This window comes from Python bivittatus, unplaced genomic scaffold, assembly GCF_059951505.1.
Source record: "Python bivittatus isolate LINGU-HERP-01145 unplaced genomic scaffold, Pbiv_v1 ctg000480_np1212, whole genome shotgun sequence".
Lineage (NCBI taxonomy): Eukaryota > Metazoa > Chordata > Lepidosauria > Squamata > Pythonidae > Python > Python bivittatus.
This window is the reverse complement of record NW_028277075.1, coordinates 104,299,936-104,320,172: the sequence shown is the minus strand read 5'-3', so window position 1 is coordinate 104,320,172 and position 20,237 is coordinate 104,299,936. Positions and strand designations below refer to the sequence as shown.

The 20,237-nt window shown below is 37.3% G+C and overlaps 1 protein-coding gene across 17 annotated transcripts in view; it reads left to right on the top strand.

Moving 5' to 3' along the window:
- LOC103055904 (sodium channel protein type 2 subunit alpha) overlaps positions 1–20,237 on the top strand; it is a 61,292-nt gene that overhangs the window by 10,527 nt on the left and 30,528 nt on the right. For 5 of the 17 annotated variants that reach the window (XM_088146675.1, XM_088146677.1, XM_088146681.1 and 2 more), the window contains exons 8-16: positions 461–602; positions 838–1,044; positions 3,009–3,281; positions 7,882–8,232; positions 8,939–9,071; positions 10,119–10,357; positions 14,955–15,128; positions 16,740–17,096; positions 19,120–19,605. In XM_088146675.1, the coding sequence (XP_088002801.1) occupies positions 461–602; positions 838–1,044; positions 3,009–3,281; positions 7,882–8,232; positions 8,939–9,071; positions 10,119–10,357; positions 14,955–15,128; positions 16,740–17,096; positions 19,120–19,605 (2,362 nt within the window). Of the gene's footprint in view, positions 1–460; positions 603–837; positions 1,052–3,008; positions 3,294–7,881; positions 8,253–8,547; positions 8,558–8,937; positions 9,072–10,118; positions 10,358–14,954; positions 15,129–16,739; positions 17,097–19,119; positions 19,606–20,237 lie in introns of all 17 variants that reach the window. The other 12 variants (XM_088146683.1, XM_088146672.1, XM_088146684.1 and 9 more) reach the window with 7 other exon arrangements.

Here is a 20,237-nt window from a genome sequence, read left to right as displayed (position 1 = left end):
TACATACACTAAGAAAGCTGTAATTGAAATTAATGAGCTGTTAACCCTCCTCAAAATTTAGCTAGCTAAGAATATCTGGAGGCTGAAATTCAAGCTGCAGTGGCTACTTGCAAGATCTAATGAGGAAGAGATGAAGGAAGAGAAGAGGGAAGAGAAGGGGGAGTTGAAGCAATCCAGGTCAAGGGGAGGGGTCTGTGTTGTTGAAGATGAATCATGGTATCTTCTGGCAAAACAGGCCTCTTGCTCCATCAGTATCAATGGAGTGTTAGCTATTTAGGATTAATATGTTCATTGATCTCAGTGAGATTTAAAGTGCAGCTGAATCCAGTTTTGTACATTCTTGCACAATCAGGAACATCTCAGGAAAATAAATAGTTCAGATTAGGATTAAAATATCACTTTGAAAATATTTTTTAAAATGCAAGTAACAATAATACCCAATGTGATTTCCTTTTCATAGCCAATGTCCAGAAGGATATGTGTGTATAAAAGGTGGTAGAAACCCCAACTATGGCTACACAAGCTTTGACACCTTCAGCTGGGCCTTCTTGTCACTTTTTCGGTTGATGACTCAGGACTACTGGGAAAATCTTTACCAACTGGTGAGAACAGTCATGAGGCAAGATTAGTATGTATGATACTGGAACAAAAGCATTAGTCTTGCTGCTGATTTATTTTAATCTAACTTTTCAACAAAGAATTGCTGTTTATGATGCCTATTTGGTATGTCATTGTACTTTTATTATTGTGATTATCAATAACTGAAACTGATTTTTTAAAATTAGATGAATGAGTCCTTTTTGTGTTTATTTTTCTTTCTTCAACTCACCTTCCCAGACATTACGAGCTGCTGGCAAAACATACATGATCTTCTTCGTCTTGGTGATTTTCTTGGGTTCTTTCTACCTGATCAACTTGATCCTGGCTGTTGTTGCCATGGCCTATGAAGAGCAGAATCAAGCCACCATGGAAGAAGCTGAGCAGAAAGAGGCCGAGTTCCAGCAGATGCTGGAACAGCTGAAAAAACAACAAGAAGAGGCTCAGGTAGCTTGCTTTTAGAAGATGTAGTTTTCAAACTGCTGAATGTGGGGATGCATTAAATGTATCTTCCCAGATTTTTATCCAAGTGTGTTCCAATGGATAATGCACAAAATATAGGATGCACATCAGACTGGCATGCTGCTGGCTACCAGAACCTGGAAGAGATGGAGCCATACTGATTTCATATGCTCCCTCTTCTTTTGTCATAGGAGTTGTTTACACTGTTCAAGAGGTTCTGAACGACTAGATCTGTATATCCTGTAATTAGCAATAAGAAGTGTCTTTGCCATCCTGCATTCCCAGCTCTGACTTTCTGCAGGGAATTTGCCATCTAATACTTTCAGCAGAATCAGTGAATTCCACACAGGAGTATAAAGCCATCACAGGGGTGACATTATACCCCATCTGTGCATTCTCATGCCTCTGCCACTGTATGTCATCAGGAACATGCTGAACAACACAGGCCAGAAGCAGGAGAAAGATAGGACCTGGTACCAATTGATAATGACACTTTGGAAATGGGGGGGGGGAGGGGGGAGGGTAATCTTGCTCCATTGGGAACTTGAGACTGAAACAGTGCCTCCTGTCTCTTGTTGAATTGATTTTGTAAGATCATTCCAATTAATGCCCAAGGCAATCTATTCTGAAAAGCAAATGGTTTGGTTGGAGGACAAGTATTTTTTAAAATTAAGCCCTATTTTTCTGGTTGATCAGTAGCTCTATTTAGGCATTTGCATGAGAATTTTGAACAATGTAAAAAACAGGAACACATCGTGGCATCACTTCCATGTCCACATGTCAACATGTCCTCAACCCATCCTTGATTTTTCCAGCTTCACATGTTCAACCAGGATGTCTAAAGGAATGCTGAATTCATATATGCTTGAATATGAATTCAGGTCTCTGCACAATCTGCAACCCAGGCTTCTGGATCACAAGCAGCGGTCTCCTTGCATTCATGCAGAAGCAAGTACTTTTCTTCTCACCTCCTGACTGAATGTGCGGAGATTGGAGAAAGCTTGGGCTGCAGTGAGCAGGAAGTTAATACAACAAACATGTACAGCTTCATTATCTACATTGACTGAAGCTCTCAAATGTTTAGTTGCACAGTTGAACAGGGCTCTTGTAAGGAATAGGGGCAGAATTGTATCCTCTGTACTCTCTATAGCTAGTGGAAGGTTACAGTGGGCTCTTTGCTGATACAGTTTCATGTGTGATTGGGATCCCTGTCATGACTGAGGCTCACATTCATGTATACATTGGTTGTTCTCACCTTGCATTGTTAGATGTGTGGAAAACAGTTCCCACCATATGAACACAATGCTTGCATTCAGAAAAATGCAAAAATAGTACAGGAGATGATAATAGTTTACCTTGGCATCTGTGAAGCCTTCAAAACACAGTAGAAGCTGTAGAGCTCCAAGCTTTGACATCAGCTGATTCTTGAACAGCTGGTGGAATTGGCTGCTGTATTACAAAAAACTGTGCAGATGTTTCAAGAGGTGAGTGTGGGTTAGCAGCCTCTCTGAAGAAGCTAATTTATGCAGAGAGAGCTATTAGTCCATCTAGCTCAGCTTTATTGACAGTAAGCTCTCCATGGTTTCAGGCAAAGAGACTGTTCTGCCTCTCTAGAAAGGCAAAGGATCGAACCCAGTTCACAAAGCAGATGCTCTGCCCACTGAGGTTTGGCTTCTCAGTAAGAATTTAAGTGCTGGAGCAAACAGGTCCTAAGTAAAACCCCATTCCCTCAATGGCAGCCTTATTAAAAACATTAGGGACTGCCATACTCCCCTGTTTTAGAAAATTGTATTCCCTTTTTTATTTCATTTCAAAGAAGAAGCATCCATTATTGGCATTAGTGTTTAACTGCTTTGTTACTGTGTGCCCTTGGAATAATAATGGAATTCTCTACAACGGTGATGAATGTAGTAATCCAATACCAATTACCTGATACTGTAACACAACAGACAACAGCAGCTGTGGCAGCAGCATCAGTTGCATCAAGAGATTTCAGCGGCGTGGGTGGATTGGGGGAGCTCTTGGAAAGTTCTTCAGAGGCATCTAAATTAAGCTCAAAGAGTGCTAAAGACAGAAGGAACAAAAGGAAAAAAAGGAAGCAGAAGGAGCTCTCGGAAGCAGAAGATAAGGAAGAAGTGGAGAAGTTTCCTAAATCTGAATCAGAAGACAGCATCAGAAGGGGAGGTCGCTTGTCCTATGAAAAGAGAACCTCAACTCACCAGGTATGCTATAGTGTTCGTTTGAACTATATGGTAGATTCTAATGTATGTTTCAGTTCTGAAAATCAGAGCATGGTGTGCCAGCCCCAGATTGACGGAATTTCCTTCTACAAGAACCTGATAAATGCCATCTTTATAAAAATAAGTGGATTTTTGTAAAAATCAGCCACCAGGGCAGGATATGCAAACAGGGGCTGGGTTTGTTTGCTGTGGTTCCCACTGATTTTGATAGAGTAAGGTAAAAAGGCTGCTGATTCTGGATCACAATGGGTATCACCTGTTTTAAAATTCATATCCCTGAACGTGTTTTTTACCTTTTCCTGTATATGTGAATCTTGCCAATTTGGCAGCCGTATTGTGGAGTCACATATCTTCCTGTTAGAGACAAGGGTTCCCTTGTAGGGAGGGCTGCTTTTCTTTCCAGACTCCAGGGCAACTCTAGGGTTATGGGGAGGGGATAATATGTCATTGATAGTCACCCTGAAGAGCAGAAGCATCTTCAGTTACAACTTAGGCATGTGTCCTTGCTGGTAAAAATATAGAAGCACAAAGATTTATTTTATTTGCTGTTTATTAACATACTTATATCCCGCTTTAGGGAGAAAGGCTTGTATTCACAATGTTTGCTCAGTAAAGAGATAGAGATGATAGAGACAGAGAGGGAGAGAGATGGTGGAGATGGAGATAACAGAGGTAGAGATGATAAACTTAAAGACGTGATAGAGATATTTGTGCACCTAGAAATTTCCTTTCTTCCTTTGTTGCATTTGATGCCATCTGGTTTTTCCTTTCTTATTCTTTGCCCGAGAAGGATCCTAAAGCTACTTACAGTAATTGAAAACAATAAACTCAAAATAGGCAGTATCCTATAAAAAGAAGAAACAGTTAAAATTAAAACTATTCACAGCAAGGGAACAAAACTGACTCCAGACTAAAGGCCTCACAAAAATTTATCTCAGTTAACAAACAGTAAAGTCTCCCTTGAGTCAAGTGACTACTTGGACCCATGCTTGCTATATTCTTAGCAACAATATACAAGTCATTTTGCTTATATTTAAAAAAATGAAGTGGAGAGGTACATTACAGGTAAAAATGAAATTCAGTAAGTAAAGTCTAGGTTAGATAGTTATTTTTTCAATCTTGGGCTGAAATAGATCTTGGACTAACAGAAGGACAAATAATTACAAACATAAGAACAAAATGCATTAAAAATGTAAAATTTGAAATTTTATTTATTTATTTAGTGCCTTCAAGTCAGTTTTTGACTCCCGGCAACTGCCTGGACTAGTCCCTGCAATTTTCTTGTCAAGGTTTTTCAGAAGTGATTTGCCCTTGCCTCCTTCCCGGGGCTGAGAGAGAGGTATTGGCCCAGGCCATTCAGCTGGCTTCATGCCTAAGGTGGGACTAAAAGTCATGGTCTCCCAGTTTCTAGCTTGATGCCTTCACCACTATACCAAACTGGCTCTAAAATTTGAAATACAATAACAGAATTGGATTTAAACTTACGGGCCAACCTTTATATCACCTATGATGCCATTTGTTTCTTAATAACCCAGAAACAGATTTTGCCACTTTATAAGTGATGTCTAGATTTGAATCGGTTAAAAGAAGAGTGCATTAAAATGTGTCTGATCTACCTACGTAGTTTCTTAAAAGAGGTGTTATTAGTAATACTTATAAAAGGAACAATATGGTAAAGCATGTGCCACTGACTCAACAGGCAGGGACAGACAAGGGCATAACTATTCCAAATATGGGGCACCTGCAAATCTGCCTTACATAAAAATGCATGACACCGCCTTCTGCGGAGGTCACAGAAAGGGAAGAAGCCAGGGCAAAGATAATAATAAAGGCTGGGCTGTTTGGCTAAAATAATTTTGTTTATCAATATCCAAAATGCACTGTTTTATCATTTCTTTGGCTTTTAGATATCCCATAGATACATGCATAATTTTGTTTCAAGAGAGAGTTTGTCTACCTGGAATGATGTTGGGATGGGGTAAGCTTTCTGGCCAATATCACAGCTTTAGCCAATATATGAGTATTGGCCAAAACTGGGCTTCTGGAGGGAAATAAAGATTGGCTTTAGTGTATAAAGCAGCAGTTGGGACACAACAAGAAATCCCAAAATTTGCCCTCAGAAAATTAGGTTGTATTTTTCTAAAACAGAAATCTTTATAGGCATAAGCCTGTACACCACAAAAAAGATGTGCAATTTTTTCCCTTTGAAATATCCTGGAGGCCATGGGCATAAATTGGCTTCTCCAAAAAAAATCTTAAGAGTGTTAGATCATGACCTCTGGGGGATTTGGGCTTCTCATGACTTTGAGTGTCCTGAAATACCATGCTTAGGTACTTGAGGTGTCTCACTTGCTCTATGTATAGTGTGGCCTCCAATCTTCCATTTGTGTTAAATCCTCTTTTTTTAAGAACAGTGTAACTTTAGTTTTTGTGTAATTTATGTTAAGTCTTTCTTCCTTATTGTGAAGGACTATGATGCTTTCTCAATCACACCACCAAAAAGGAAAGAATAGCAGTATCATCTGCATAAAGTAAAGCAGGAATTGGTCTGTTGGCCAGATGAGAAGGGTGGAAATTTGGGTTTTCTGGATTACAGAATTTATATAAACATTGCATGCAGAGAGAAACAATATACAGCCCTGTTTCTCCCCCTTATTTTGAGGAATACTTTATGTTAAGTGCATTCGGGCATTGCAATGGACTCTCTAAATTCTAGGAAACAGTTGTCTGATAAAATGTATCTAAATTTTTTTTGGGTTTTTTTTGGTTTTTTGCTTACTTGGTCAATGTATATCCTATCTTTCCCTTAAAAGAGCACTTAGAGTTTATTATGAGTATCAATATTGACCTAATGTCTAAATAAAATTATTAGTCTAAGAATGTAAAATCACCTTTCAAAAAAATATTTTGAACCAAGAGGTAAATGTTTGGTATAACTGAGTGGAATAAAATGATTTCATAAAGTACTGAAAAGAAATTCAAAGACAGGAAAATAATGAATGAATTGTTTGTGTGTATGTTTTTCCTTCTGACATTGGTGATGACTTTATTTATTCATGAAAGGTACTAATGAAATATGCAGGGAGGGAGCAAAAGTTTCCATTAAGGATTTCTTGTAGTGCAATTAAATAAAAGGACAAGCAGCAAAAATTGATTTTTTCCTGCTCTCAATGGCAAAATCACCATTTCAGCCTCCTGTGGCTGCTGAAACCATTAATTGATGAAGCAGTGTGATTAATAAATGGTGGATTAATTGCAGTAGTCTAGTTAAATAGATCTAGCCATTGGGTTTCTCCATAACTGTATGCAAGAGTTAGCTAGTTAATGTGGCTTTTTTGTCTTTGGAAAACATTTCTTTACATTTGAAGTGTCCCACAAGGATGATAGAGGATGAATGGAAGAATGTATGATGTTGTCATGTTGTCTTGTAGAACGGATCAGAGAATAGCTAGTCCTGATTTGTAAGAATGTGCATCGAAGATGAAATTAGGAGGTTGTAGAGTAATGGCATTCATTTAATCAATTTATAACCTATTTCCTGTCCTGGAAACTATTCATCTGATGAAATGAATTGGAATCCAGGAAAGCTTAAGATACAGCGAATGAGTTTTAAGGTGTTACAAGACTTCTTGTGGCTTATGATAACAGGAGGAGGGATATATAAGAAGAAACACACATAGGATTCAGGTCAGACTATTGCCCTTTAGCACAGGTATCATATGCTGTCTGAGGCTGGTACTTCAGCCTCAAGCAAAGGTTTATCTGATGACCAATTCCTTAAATATTTGGATAGGATGTCAAGATATCTGGTATCTTTTGCAGGCGAGACATGTGCTCTTTCATTGAAATATAGTTCCTGCTTAGGCGAGAGAAGTTTATAACACAAACCCAGAAGTTATACAGTGGTACCTCGGGATACGAACTTAATCCGTTCCGTGACTCTGGTTGCAACTCGAGTTGGTCTCAAGTCGAGGTAAAGTTTCCCATAAGGTTCAATGTAAATACGGTTAATCCGTTCTGCCCTCCGAATTTGGTCGCAACCCGAGGCAAATTTCTCTTCAGAGCCTTACTCCCGCCAAGCCTGCTCTGCATTTTCTTTGGAGCCATGCTAACACGCACACCAAAAACCTTCGCAAAATACCGCAAAACACACCACAAGCCTCACCGAACGTCTCCTTGCTACCGCGACCTCACCCACAGGAAGCCGCGACCGCGTGGCAGCAGGGAAAATGGCTGCGGATCCGGTTCGTAAGTTGAGGCGAGTTCGTAACCCGAGGTAAATTTTTCCTGCCGAAGCTGGTCGTAACCCGAAATGTTCGCTAGTAGAGGCGTTCTTATCCCGAGGTACCACTGTATTTCTAATAAATTCTAGATAATGCAATTTTGTAAATAGTTTATGAAACATGTATGATTGACTGGTTTACCTCTCACAGTTTTAAGCAGTTAAACTAGTGTGCCTGGACAAAAGCAGCCTTACTTGAATAGCTGAAGCAATAAGTTAATGTCCCTTTTGAAAGGCAGAATTAATTCTAATCAGTAACTGTTTTTGGTTTGGTTTTGTTCTGTTTTGCCTCTCCTACAGTCTTTGCTGAGTTTTCGTGGCTCCCTGTTTTCCCCACGGCGCAACAGCAGAACAAGTATTTTCAGCTTCCGAGGGAGAGCAAAGGATATTGGGTCAGAAAATGACTTTGCTGATGATGAACATAGTACTCTTGAAGACAATGAGAGCAGGAGAGATTCTCTCTTTGTTCCAAACAGACAAACGAGTGAGCGTCGCAACAGTAATACCAGTCAAACGAGCCTGTCATCAAAGATGGTGCCGGTGCTTCCAGCAAATGGGAAGATGCACAGCACGGTGGACTGTAATGGTGTTGTTTCCTTAATGGGAGGACCTCCAGCACTCCCTTCACCTACTGGACAATTTTTGCCAGAGGTGATTAAACTATCTTTCTTGTATTTGACCTTGTCTGAAATACTTCTTTACTATGATATTTCTGGACTGTCCTCTTCATCTTGAGATACTCAGGTGAACATTGCATGAGGGAGTGTCAGATTTTTCCATTCCTTCTTCTTTCTTCAGACCTCTAATCAGCTAAAAATCCTCTCTGAGTGTTGGGAAATTTCAAGAAACAGGGGCAGAGAGATGGGGAATTGATAAGAATTAAATTATCTTGTGTGAGCAGGAGCTCTGCTTGTGCAAGCACACTTCATCTGATTTTGCTGATTCCTACCCTTGCACAAGATATAGGTGTGATGATGTATATTTGACTGCCTCAAAGGAACTCTTGTATGTTCTTTCACTAAAACCTGCAACATACTATCACAAAAACTTAATTCCTTTGTGACTTATTTTCAGATTATAGTGAAGCTTTAAACTGAAAGCTTTAAACTGAAAGATTACCTAGTAGGTTGAAGCCATTTTGTGCAACACAGTAAAAAGAAAGTCTTAAATCAACTATGAGGAAACGTCTCATTTCCATTATCACATAATAAATGATAGTTCTAACAGTAATAACTGGCACACACAGATAGGATCTGGAAAGGTTTTTTTAAAGTTACGTAAGTACCAAGAACAGTCCAACGCGCAATCTGTCTCTCACTCCTGCAATAAATTAAAATGAAAATAATTGTGTTTTCAGGGTACAACAACTGAAACAGAAATAAGAAAAAGAAGACTAAGCTCTTATCAGATTTCTATGGAACTGATGGAAGAATCTGCAGCAAGGCAGAGAGCCATGAGTATAGCCAGCATCCTTACAAATACTATGGAAGGTATGGTAGGATTTGTTTGAAGTCTTTGTCTTAACATAAAGCAATATCACTCTGATTTCATTCTCTCAAATGGAAGCAGTTTTACTGCTGAAATCTTAGGCATATGTTTAATAGTTCCAGGATTCCAGTACTTTTTTTTTGTGTGTGTCCCATCCATGAGATGGGAAGGATGGTAGCAGAGCAGGTGGAATGCAGAGGATGGGGAAGAGTTGCTGGCTTCCAGCATTCTGTGCTACAATATGGTGGAAAACCCCATTCAGTAGTGAATGATGGACAGGATCAAAATGCCAGTGCTTCAGACTCATGTACTAGTGACTAGGGAAATACAGTACTACCTTTAGACAGGATTAATGCAAAAGTCAGTCTGAATAATAAAAAGTCAGCTACATAGAACCAAATTATTATTTTAAAAATAGCATATTGCTGTAACAATTTAAAATATTCTATGACTATGAACTCTAAAAAGGTAATATATTTGCAATTTTTTTTGGTTCTATTGTTTTTATTGTGTTTTTATTACTGTTCTTAGCCTCACAGAGTTGTGTATCACAAGATGGGCAGCCATGTAAATTTAATTAATTAATTAATTAATTAAAACAAATAGACCAGATAAAGCAATGAAGGGCAGTCCATGGGTTAAGTGTTCTTTCCATTGAAGAATTAAATTCTCCTTTCATTCCCCCCTAACCCTTACTGGTTTAACTGCAGCAAATTATTATGGTGTAGAAAACTTAAACTGCAACTAGGACAATAGGTAGGAGCAACTGGCAGTGCTAAGTCTGTGATAGTCTGCTTGCTTCAGTTAAAATGTCCTATTTTAGAATTAATTCTGAAGACTATCAGTCTGTATGAAAAGTATGTTTAGTTATAAGAATAGATGTTTCTATTAGGTGTGTAAATAAATTAGTAGGCAATAGTAATAAACATATACATAAGGAAAGTTCTCACGTATTCTTAATGTTACATGTAGTTCTCCAGAATACTTCAGAACATTGAATATATTACATTTTGAAAAAAAGCTAATGCATATCTTTTATCAACCTCCAGAACTTGAAGAATCCAGGCAGAAGTGTCCACCATGCTGGTATAGATTTGCAAATGTTTTCTTGATCTGGGATTGCTGGAACCCTTGGTTAAAAGTAAAGCACATTGTGAATTTGATAGTGATGGATCCATTTGTTGATCTTGCTATTACTATTTGCATTGTTTTGAATACACTGTTTATGGCCATGGAACATTATCCAATGACTTCTGATTTCTACCAAGTACTTTCAGTGGGAAATCTGGTATGTATTTGACAAACAAGATTTAAAATCTCTATCTCATATGTGTGTTCAGCATCTTTCTATAGGAATTGTTAAGGGAATGTGTGATACAATTTGCAAGGATAAGAAGGATAAGGATAAGGATAAGGATAAGGATAAGGATAAGGATAAGGATAAGGATAAGGATAAGGATAAGGATAAGGATAAGGACAGAAGCCAATGCAGAAAACATCAGTAGAACATTGAGATGTTTAATTAATTTTAAAATTTTAAACAAATGTAAGGAACCAGGAAAATTTCATGGCATCCAAATTTAATTAAATGGATATGAAGTTCATTAGACTTTTCTACCAAGCATTCATTCATTCATTCATTCATTCATTCATTCATTCATTCATTCATTCATTCATTCGTATTTCAAATTTAGACACCGCCCATCTCACGAGGAAGTGAGCTTTATATTATAGTACCACATATGAAGCATGCTTTATATTACAGTACCACAACTGTATGGGCCCTGGTTCAGAACTGCTGGTTTCATTTGTTGAAAGGAACAATTTTCTTGCTATGCTTTTGATGTTCATGGGAAAAAGAAACTATCATATGGAAAATAAAATAGCTGCCCTCTTATATTGGATCTGAAAACATGCTCTTCATTTTTTTGATTATGTGCCATCACATCAGTGTTGACTCTTAGCAACCACACAGATAGATTGTCTCCATGACGACCTGTCCCTAACCTGGTCTTTCAGGTCTTCCAACAGTGCACTCATCACCACTGTAACAGAGTCCACCCATCTTGCTGCTGGTCCTTCTCTTTTTCTTTTTCCTTCCACATTTCCTAGCATTATACCCTTCTCTAGAGAGCTAGGTTTTGCATAATGTGCCCAAAGTAGGATGAAATTAGCCTGGTCATTTGTGCCATGAGGGAGAGCTCTGAGTTGTTTTGTTTGATGATCCATTCATTTATTTTCTTGGCATTCTCAGGAGGCTTCTTTAACACCAAAGTTCAAAAGCATCAATATTCTCCCTATCTTCCTTCTTCAAAGTCCAACTTTTGGGTCCATAGAATGTCACAGAGAATACTTGTACTATTCTGATCTTTGTAGGTATAGACACATCATGTCATCCGAATATTTTTTCCAAGGCCTTCATGGCTGCTTTACCAAGTGCTAGTCTGTGGCATATTTCTTGACTGCTTGTTCCTTTACTGTTGATGATTGATCCTAAAAGGCAGAAGCTATCCACCCTTGAACTGATATCTTCATTGTCAGTTCTAAGGCTGGTTGTTTCCATTTTGACATTAGTTGGTCTTCTTTATGTTTAATTTTTGTCCATGTTTTCACTGTGCTCCTTGACTTTTATTATTAGATCTTACAGATCCTTTATATTTTCAGCTATAGTGTCATCAGCATAGGGCATGGTGTTGATGGTTCTTCCTCCAGTTTTAAAACCATGGACATCTTCTTCCAATGTTCCTCATTACATTTTGAAAATATTATTTCAAATTTAAATTGTGCCTCATAAAAATACAGGATGTTATCCGATGATTGCAGAGGGCTGGGAGTGGGGATCGAGCAGAGTTTTGCTCATCATAGGTTCTTCCAACTGACTTCAGAGAGTTGTCTCATTGCACTGCAACCTAAGCATCATCCTCTGCTGTTGGTGGGGTGAAAGATTACTAGAGGGGAAGGAATGGAAGAAAATATTTGCTGCGGGATTAAACTCTGTTCACATTGGATATGACTTATAATTTCCAATAGTTTAATTCAATTTTGACAAATACCTTGGAGAACAGTTTGGAGTAGTTACCATATAGTTGACAGGGCACTATTGAGGATATGCATTAATGCATTAACAGCCAGTGTGCCAGTGGATGCTGCAGAGGGAGTACAGAACGATCTTAAGCTAAAGGGTATCATACTCCTCAAAGAGCATGATTACTACTTGAAATTGTCCTGAAATTGTCAGTGTAATGAAATTCCATTGGCAGTTTTCCTCTGTAAAGAAGACCAGTGGGAAATGACTACACAAAGCTCTTAAGTAGATTTCCCCTTACATGAAGTCCACTATTACATTCATTGTGATTAGTTATGTTGTTTGACAATATTATGCAATCTTAAATATAGCTAAGCTTCTTAATAGAGATCACTTTAAGCAATATTTAGGTTTATCCTATATACAGTTCTATAAGCTGATTTAGTAGTACCATCTTTGTTCAGTGTAAAATTCTAATGCTAGAAACTTTCTGAACCACATTGTAATCTCAGAACACTTAAATTTATTTGAGAACCTCGTATTTCTGAAAGTACCTTTAAAAATTGTTCAACATAATATTGCTTCTTTAATATTGGAAAGAAAACAATAGTCAGAAATAACAAGATTTGTTTCATTCATTTTTGAAACTCACAATATTGATTTTTTATTAGCAAATGCCACTACTATTTTAATTTTAATTAATTTTAATTTAAATCAGAGATTCGAGTATGTCCACTGAGATATTAACTTCTATAGACAGAAATCATATATTCATAGTTCCAAAAGTACAGGACAATATCTGGAAGATGAATCCAGGTAGAAGACATAGATCCTAATGCCATTTAGGTATCCTTATGTGTAATATATAAAAGCTGCAAATGTGTAATGTGCCTTTAATGAAAGGCATAGTTTTTTCAACAGCCAACTTGATGATCTGGAGGACAGGGGGTTGCTTTTTCTTGGATTACACTCTCTAGCAAAGAGGGTTGCTCTATAGCTTATAGACTCCAGGCAAGGCCTAAACCCTCTTATTTCAAACTGTGCCCTTGAAATTCAGCAGCCAAACAGGGTTTCCTGCTGTACAGTTCTTGTTCTTGATTGTTTTCAGTGCAGAAAACAAAACAGAAAAATAAGAAAAACTTGCATAGACTTATCACATCAAGAATTTTTGTAAGCCCCAAGGCTCCTGAAAGACAAAGAAAATTGTCTCTAAACCCTGCCTCTCTCACGTCACTACCCTGTCCCATGCTCTTGTCCATACCACCCTCCACAAAAAAGTATGTATGACTTTTGTCCATTGAAAAACTCTCTATTCCTGCCCAGAAACAGATTTGTCTTTGTCTTTTAGATATCGACAGAATTCTTAAATACCCAGAATTTCATAACCAGGCATAAATTTTGGTGAGGGCTGCACTCATATCATTTTAGCAGAACAGAGTACAGTACAGTCTGTCATAAGAAGTATCTTTAAGAAGAATTGTCTCCTAGTTCAGTGTTTTTCAAACTTGGCAACTTTAAGATGTGTGCTGCATGTCATCTGGAAAATTCAGGGAGTTGGAGTCCGCGCATCTTAAAGTTGTCAAGTTTGAAAAACACTGTCCTAATTCTGAGTTATTTTGCATTAGCTATTGGAGTTCATATGATGACCTCAGCAGTGTGCAGAGATGCCAAAAGGATGTTCAGGGTAACATGTAAAATAGCCTTCATGCTGTATTAACCGGATTTAGGACTGCATGCATAATGTGCTCCTGGCTGGTTTGAATTTAAAACTTCAAGTGTTTTACCCTCTTAATCCACTAACCTAATTTTCTTTGCTTGTGTCTGTAGGAAATTAATATACTTATTTTTTTTATTACCTAGGTTTCTGCTTAGCAATGTGTTATAATCCATTTCTTGTTTAGTTAAAGGACATTACAGTGAAGTGTAATGATTAATGTCTATAAAACTTAAACCAATCATATTAAACCAAGTACTTCCTTTTTAATAAGAAAGTGAATTATTTCAGCATCTAAAATCTCTGCAGTAATTAAAATTTTAAAAAGTATGAAGATATGTTGTGGGGAGGGAGTTAACATTATTATTATTACATTTTTAACCTGCCCTTAATATATAGCCCAACACAGAGAACATACCTAATATGCCCCCCTCCTATTTTCCCCACAACAGCCATCATGTGAAGTGGGTTGGGCTGAGAGAGAGTGACTGGCCCAAAGTCACCCAGCTGGCTTTATTACCTAAGGCAGGCCTAGAACTCACACCTGCTCACTCTGTCTCTCCCCTTCCATCCATTCTGTTTATATCTTCAGGAGTTTACAGATTTCAGGTGTCTCTCTTTCCCTTTACATCACAGTGAACCTTTGAGAAAGGTTAGGTTGGGCCAGAGTTATCCTTCTGTGTTTCATTGCTAACTTGGGATGCAACCTGAGGTTTTCTACCCTTACACAATAGTAACTCCCTTGGAATGGGAATTACATAGGCAATCCATACAAGGCTTAAGAAAAGAGTCCTCTATTGATAATAAGTATTAAAAGTGCATGTATATATTTTGAAAGCATTTATGTGCAATGCTATACCTTTATAGCAGGCTGTGTCTGTATTTTCTATGAGGAAGACTTAGAACTCAGTGGTAGAGCAGATGCTTTCTGTGCAAAAGATCTTGGATCTGATACTTAACATATTTCCATACAAGGCCACAACCCTGAATACTGATCTAGGTGATCTAGGTGTACTAATACTGATCTACAGTAGGTGTACTAATGTTCTACTTCAGTATAAAAAAATGATACTCAGTAGAAGGTATAGGCACTTGCTTTAATTTCAAAAGATCATAAATAACTTTTAAACTCATGTTTGCATATAGGTCTTCACTGGGATCTTCACTGCAGAGATGATCCTCAAAATAATTGCCATGGATCCTTATTATTATTTCCAAGAAGGCTGGAATATTTTTGATGGCATCATAGTCAGCCTAAGTTTGATGGAGCTGGGTCTTGCAAATGTGGAAGGACTCTCAGTCCTAAGATCCTTCAGACTGGTAAATATATCAAGAAATATAACAAAGTTTTTACCAAATTCCTTGCATTTATATACACAAACAATATCAGCATATTCATGATGAACTATAGGAGAACTCTTAAGTGTTTTTCTTAAAACAATTGTTTCAAAACTTATTTTGTAAAGTTTACAATGATCTCTCAATGATCAACTGAATTTAAAGATTCTAAATGAAGGCTTTCTAATCTGGGCTAGGTATGCTCCTAGAAACCACTGGACTGTAGTCATATTCCAGGGACTGAAAAAAACGTATAATGCCCCTGGACAAGCTGCATCTATTCAGTGGACAGTGCTGCAAAATTAAAAGCCACATCAAGAAAGCAGCCTTATAACCCTTAATAATATAAAGGGAAATCTGAAAAAGCTATTATTCAAGCAAAGGGAGTTTTCAAAGTTTATTTATTTATATTTATATTTATTTATATATCAATTTGTCACCACCCATCTGGTTGGAAGCAACTCTGGGTGGTTTACAGAAAGGAAAAAAAAGAAAAATTCATAATATTTATTCATATTACAGTTTTTGAACTTAGACTGTGTTCAGAGTAGCTCAAAACAATGTCAGAACACAAATATGCTTTTTGAAAAGCAAATTTTAACTTCTGTATCTGGCAGAATATAAGAAACAACACAATTCTCAACGTTATGAACTTTAAAAACAATGGCTGAGATTAATTGATCAATATCTCCATAAACTTATTTAAGTCTAGTTCCATATTACTATACAAATGCCCCTCACAAAGTGTTACTAGTAAGAAATAACATAAGACCTATGTTCACTATCTGATTGAAGTGATTATTAAAATATGTTTCTAAATATTGCACTCAGATTTCAAGAAATCACGTCTTACTGATCTTTAGCCTACATTTCACCAAATGTATTTAAGTAGGTAATGGGCACTTCTAGTAGTGGAAGCTCTGGAGCATACCCACATTTGGCCTATGCATTGATCTTCTCTGCCACTAGTAATGTGATTATCTCCCACTGAGATAAGTAGTGAAGGAGGAGTTTGCTGGAGGCTTTTTTTGTTTTGAATTTTCCCTGGGAACAACAGCATGGGTGTGTGGAAATAAAGAAGGGATCTAGGCCAATTCCAGGATTATGGAGTGTCATTTCCTAGGATGCAGGAAGGAGATGAACATATGGAAATTTCTAGGTGTAGTAATAGAGAGAAAATAGTGTTATTTTGTTTTATTTTGGATGAGTTCAAAGCCTTGCTCAGTTCCTTACATAAGTCCTTTTTCTGATGTTCAGTCTCCATTTAAGGACCTCCCTATTTATAGTTTCTTGCTTCACACTTGCTTTTGAATCCTATTACTTTTTCTCTAAACATTTCTCTGTGTTTTATTTATTATTGTGTGTTTTAATAAACTAAACACTGTTTTGAATCTTGGGTGACACTTCAAAGAAACTGGGCTTAAATATCCTTGTCTTTTCTAGTAGAAAGGGCTTGGAAGTGAATGAGACCATTACAAAGCAGCATAGTTCTTTCTTCCCCTAATATTTCTTTTTATAGATTATGATGTAAAAGATACCCCCCCGGCCGATTTTGAATATTAATAATTATGTCTCCTTGCTACTGTTTTTCAGCTTCGTGTTTTCAAATTGGCAAAATCCTGGCCAACACTAAATATGCTGATCAAAATTATTGGCAACTCTGTTGGTGCTTTGGGAAATCTGACTTTGGTCCTGGCTATCATTGTCTTCATTTTTGCTGTGGTTGGTATGCAGCTCTTTGGTAAAAGCTACAAGGAATGTGTGTGCAAAATTGCAAAAGATTGTGAACTCCCTCGCTGGCACATGAATGATTTTTTCCACTCTTTCTTGATCGTGTTCCGAGTACTTTGTGGAGAATGGATAGAAACCATGTGGGACTGTATGGAGGTTGCAGGCCAAACCATGTGCCTTATTGTTTTCATGTTGGTCATGGTGATTGGAAACTTAGTGGTACGTACTCTACTTTTTTATGTCCAATAACTGTCTTGTTAGAAAAGACACTAGGCTAAAGATTGATTTAATTTCTTATTAGACTTTACACAAAACTTCACAGTGTGAACTTCAATAATGAACGCATGCTTCATTATTGAAAGCACAAATTAGTCCCTGGGGAGAAAGTGGACTTTTCTTTGCAGAATGCAAAAACATGGGAGGAAGTGAATCAAAACTCACACTTTAGTGCTCTCTTCTCTTCAGCTTGTTCTTCTTAAATACGAAGAAAGAACTGATCCAATGCAGTCTGGCTTTACTGAATCCACCATTGTCCTGCATCAGAGAAAAAAAATGTAGACAGCAGTTTGGAAGAAATATTTTGTGGTGCTAAGCTCTAAATTGTGTCAGGTCATACACACACACACACACACACACACACACAATCCAGCAAGAGCTGAAGTAAAAGATTCAGTAAGAAAGGGCATGCACTGGCCCAAATTTCTGAAATCCTCTCTGACAAGATATAACATATTCATATATTACAGCATTTATTGGGGCTGCTTGTGATATTACCTGCAATATAGTGCTGTATTCATTACTTATGAAAGCCCAGGCAAAGAGTCTATTAATACTGAATGTTAAGTATTTTAAAATTAAGAATGAACGTAAGTGAGGAACATAGACATGCTTTCATCCTCAGTTTAATCAGTTGACCTTAATTACATACATACAGTATATAATTTTGTGGGGCCTTCATAGGTAGCTAAAGGTTCTTTCACATGTGCCAGATTTAGCCTTCAAATAAGCTAGCTGGCTGACGGACCACAGGAGCTTTCTTTGAATGATTCCCTAAACATCATTCCCATAGCAAAGGAACCGGGTAGATTTTACGATGGTTCCCTTATTAATTTTATCCCCTCCTGTTTTGTGTGCTTTTATAGTTTCTTATATGTAGTTGTTTTTTATGTATTTATTTTTTTAATTGTTGTATGCCACCCAGAGAAGCCAGAAACAGCTAAAATATCAAAAGGGAGGTCTTGGCTGTATCATATCATTTCCTCCTTCTGGAAGCTTTAAAACATTTTTAAAAATACTGTTCTATATAAGATTTTACCTGTATAGAGAGATTGGGAAAATAAAACATAGAAAGATAAAAATAATAGAACTGTTGTGTTTGATTAGACCAAATCTTTGTTCCATAGTGACCAACTGGATATCTTACAGTACTGTGTTAATAGTATCAATAAAAGAATAGACAGGTCAATGGAGAATAGGAACATCAGCAAATATTTGTCCAGTGTATCAATTCTAATGCCTAGTCTGGTGTACTGCAGAATGAGGTAATGATGTCCTCAGAATGAAATGTACCGATTAAGAGGTATTGATTAGATTTTAACATTTTCTAGGTTAAAACCAACACAACAACCCTGTTCTACATATTAACCAGCCAGAGTTGCTGGGAGTTGGGTGGCATATGGATTTAATAAATTATTATTAGTATTAGTATTACAGCACAAAGCAAGGTGACCAGAACCTTTGCTTCTGGTGTTCTGTTTTTTAATGCACAGAAAGTTGGTGTGTATGTTTCATTCATTTATTTTATGAGGTTTTGATGTGTTGCTAAGAATTAAAATAATGTAACCCTTATTTAACTGTCTGAAATGACACAGTCCACTCCATCTCTGATCTCCGCTGAATGCAAAGGTAAGACTGACTCTTTGGGGTTACTTTGATGGATGAAATGAAACCAAGCAGACAGTGAAGATCTGGAACTAAAGTAGTTCATGGTATATTGTACCTCGCCCGTCAGAATCTAATTCAGTTTTTCCTGATCTAAAATGCTGGTGGGCTAATGCCTCTCACCATCTCTGACCACTGTCCATTCTAGCTGAGGCGTAAAGGAGGTTAGGAAAGGCCATTTGAACCACTTTAATAAGCATGGGTGCTCTTCTGTGGCTGCCATTCTTTTTTATTGCTTTGAATCTTTATTTTATATAAAAGACCCCAGCCGTATCTGGTGCTTTCCTTCTTTGTCTTTTAGGTATTAAACCTGTTTCTGGCCTTGCTCCTGAGCTCCTTCAGTTCAGACAATCTTGCTGCTACTGATGATGATAATGAGACGAACAATCTCCAGATTGCTGTGGCGAGGATTCAGAAAGGAATAGATTACATTAAGAAAAAATTGGGAGAAATTGTCCAAAAAAGCACGGTTAGAAAGCAGAAAGCTATAGATGATATCAAAGTCCTTGATGAACTAAACCACAAGAAAGATGTCTACATTTCCAACCATACCATGGTTGAAATAACTAAGGATGTTAATTACCTGAGAGATGGGAATGGAACTACCAGTGGTGTAGGAACGGGCAGCAGTGTGGAAAAATATATTATTGATGAAAATGATTACATGTCATTTATAAATAATCCAGGCCTTACTGTGACTGTACCAATTGCAGTCGGAGAATCAGATTTTGAAAATATAAACACAGAAGAATTTAGCAGTGAATCTGAACTGGAAGGAAGCAAAGAGGTAGGACTTCCTATATTTATAACATGTATAATATTAAGCAGAAAAGTAACACAACTATGTGTGACACAAAACTATTTTAAATGCGTTACATTGAATTGTTCTTATTTATGATGTAATAGTTTAAAAGGAGGTTAACAGTTATTTTTAATAAAAACTAATCATTTTTTAAAAATAATAATGAATTCATTTGTTGTTATAAACAGGTGTTTAATTTATAATGGTGATGTTCGTTTTGTTCTGTGTAATTTGGAATAGAAAAACAGTTTGGTTTAGTGGTTAAAATCCAGAAACTGGGAGACTGTGAGTTCTAGTCCCGCCTTGGGCACAAAGCCAGCTGGGTTGCTCTGAGCCAATTACTCTCTCTCTCAGCCCTAGGAAGATGGCAATGGCAGACCACTTCTGAAAATGTTGTCCAGAAAACTGCATGGGCTTGTCTAGGCAGTCATAAGGAGTCAAGATTGACTTGAAGGCACAAAAACAGATGAATAACAAGAGATTACAGAATTAGTAGGGTCTATCTAGGCCATTAAGCCAAACCTCTAACTTATATTAAAGCATCCATGATAGATGGCTGGCTAGCCTCTGCTTGAGCACATTTGTGGAAAGAGAACTTACCACCTTCCTCAGTAATT